General features: G+C 36.6%; 1 protein-coding gene across 1 annotated transcript; it reads left to right on the forward strand.

Moving 5' to 3' along the window:
- The first annotated feature begins 774 nt into the window (after positions 1 to 774).
- LOC145938163 (uncharacterized) lies at positions 775 to 1,350 on the forward strand. Its single transcript, XM_083041576.1, has one exon. The coding sequence runs from the start codon at positions 775 to 777 to the stop codon at positions 1,348 to 1,350; it is 576 nt and encodes a 191-aa protein (XP_082897702.1).
- The last annotated feature ends 319 nt before the right edge of the window (positions 1,351 to 1,669 follow it).

Below are 1,669 nucleotides of genomic sequence, written 5' to 3' on the forward strand. Positions count from 1 at the left end.
CGCAGCCATTGACATGATAATGTTTATCGAACGCGGTATACGCGGTGGATTGAGTCAATGTTCAAACAGATACACGCTAATAACAAGTACATGCAGTCGTACGATCCATCGAAACCATCTTCGTATCTAATGTATTTCGATGTAAATAATTTGTATGGATGGGCAATGTGTCAACCATTGCCATATGCAGATTTTCGATGGGTCGATGACATGAGTTTCGATTTATCATCTATCGCGCTTGATTCGCCTACAGGCTACATCCTCGAAGTAGATTTAGAATATCCACAATGTCTTCACGATGCGCACACTGACCTACCGTTTTGCCCGACACGCGACAAACCGCCCGGTGCGCGACAGGAGAAGCTGCTCGCGACATTATACGATAAAAAGCGTTACGTGATACACTACCGCAACCTGCAGCAATGTACGCGTCACGGCCTTCAAGTTACAAAAATACATCGCATATTACAATTCGCGCAATCTCCATGGCTTCGAAATTATATCGAACTTAATACGCAATTTAGAACGCAAGCAAAAAATGATTTTGAAAAAAATTTATACAAATTGATGAATAATGCAGTATTCGGCAAAATAATGGAAAATGTGCGTAATGGCGTTAACGTGAAATTATTAACACATTGGAATGGGCGATATGGTGCAGAGGCAATGATTGCGAAACCAAACTTCCACAGCAGAAGCGTCTTTTCTGAAAATTTGATCGCTGTAGAATTGCACAATCTCGAAGTAAAATTTTATAAACCAATCTATGTCGGTATGTGCATACTCGACATTTCCAAGACATGTTTGTACGAATTTCATCACGAATACATGTCACCACTATATCGAAATAAATGTCGGGTAATGTACATCGACACAGATAGTTTAATTTATCACATCAAATGTGAGGATGTGTACGAGAATATAAAGCGCAACCTCGACAAATTCGATACGAGCGATTATGCGGTAGATAATGCGTACGGTATACCGCTCGTGAATAAAAAGGTACCCGGTCTAATGAAGGACGAAAACAACGGCGCGATAATGACCGAATTTGTAGGGCTTAGAGCAAAAATGTATGCCTTGCGAGTGGATGGCAAGAAAGATACAAAAAAGGTTAAAGGCGTCAAGAGTAACATTGTCGCGAGAACGATAACTTTTGATGATTATACGCGATGCTTGAATGATGATATTGAAATGAAACGTAGTCAGTCTTGTATAAGATCGAAATTGCATGAAGTATACACCATTCGCGAGACAAAAATTGCTCTAAGTCCGTACGACGACAAGCGGTATATCGTACCTGAAACCACTGATACATTACCGTGGGGACATTATAAAATACTATTGTAAATAATAGATATATAATATATTTGTTGTAAATATGTAAATTTTGTAAAATATGTAAAAACTGTATATTATATGTATGTATATTATATGTATATTAGTATGTATACCATGTAAAATATAAATTGTATTATTTATAAAGATTATGTGTTCGATGTTTTTACAATATATTATTTGTAAAATAAACAGTGTACAGATATTTTAAATAAATGTTTATAATACATTATTTTTATGTATCCAAGAGTTGTGCAATTTATCCAGTCCCAACCATTTCACATAAACGTCATCACCTTTCTTCCGCAAAACCTTTTCCACGAGATATACA

Source organism: Prenolepis imparis, unplaced genomic scaffold (assembly GCF_030444845.1).
Source record: "Prenolepis imparis isolate NDT839.2.m4 unplaced genomic scaffold, iyPreImpa1.0 SCAF_7, whole genome shotgun sequence".
Lineage (NCBI taxonomy): Eukaryota > Metazoa > Arthropoda > Insecta > Hymenoptera > Formicidae > Prenolepis > Prenolepis imparis.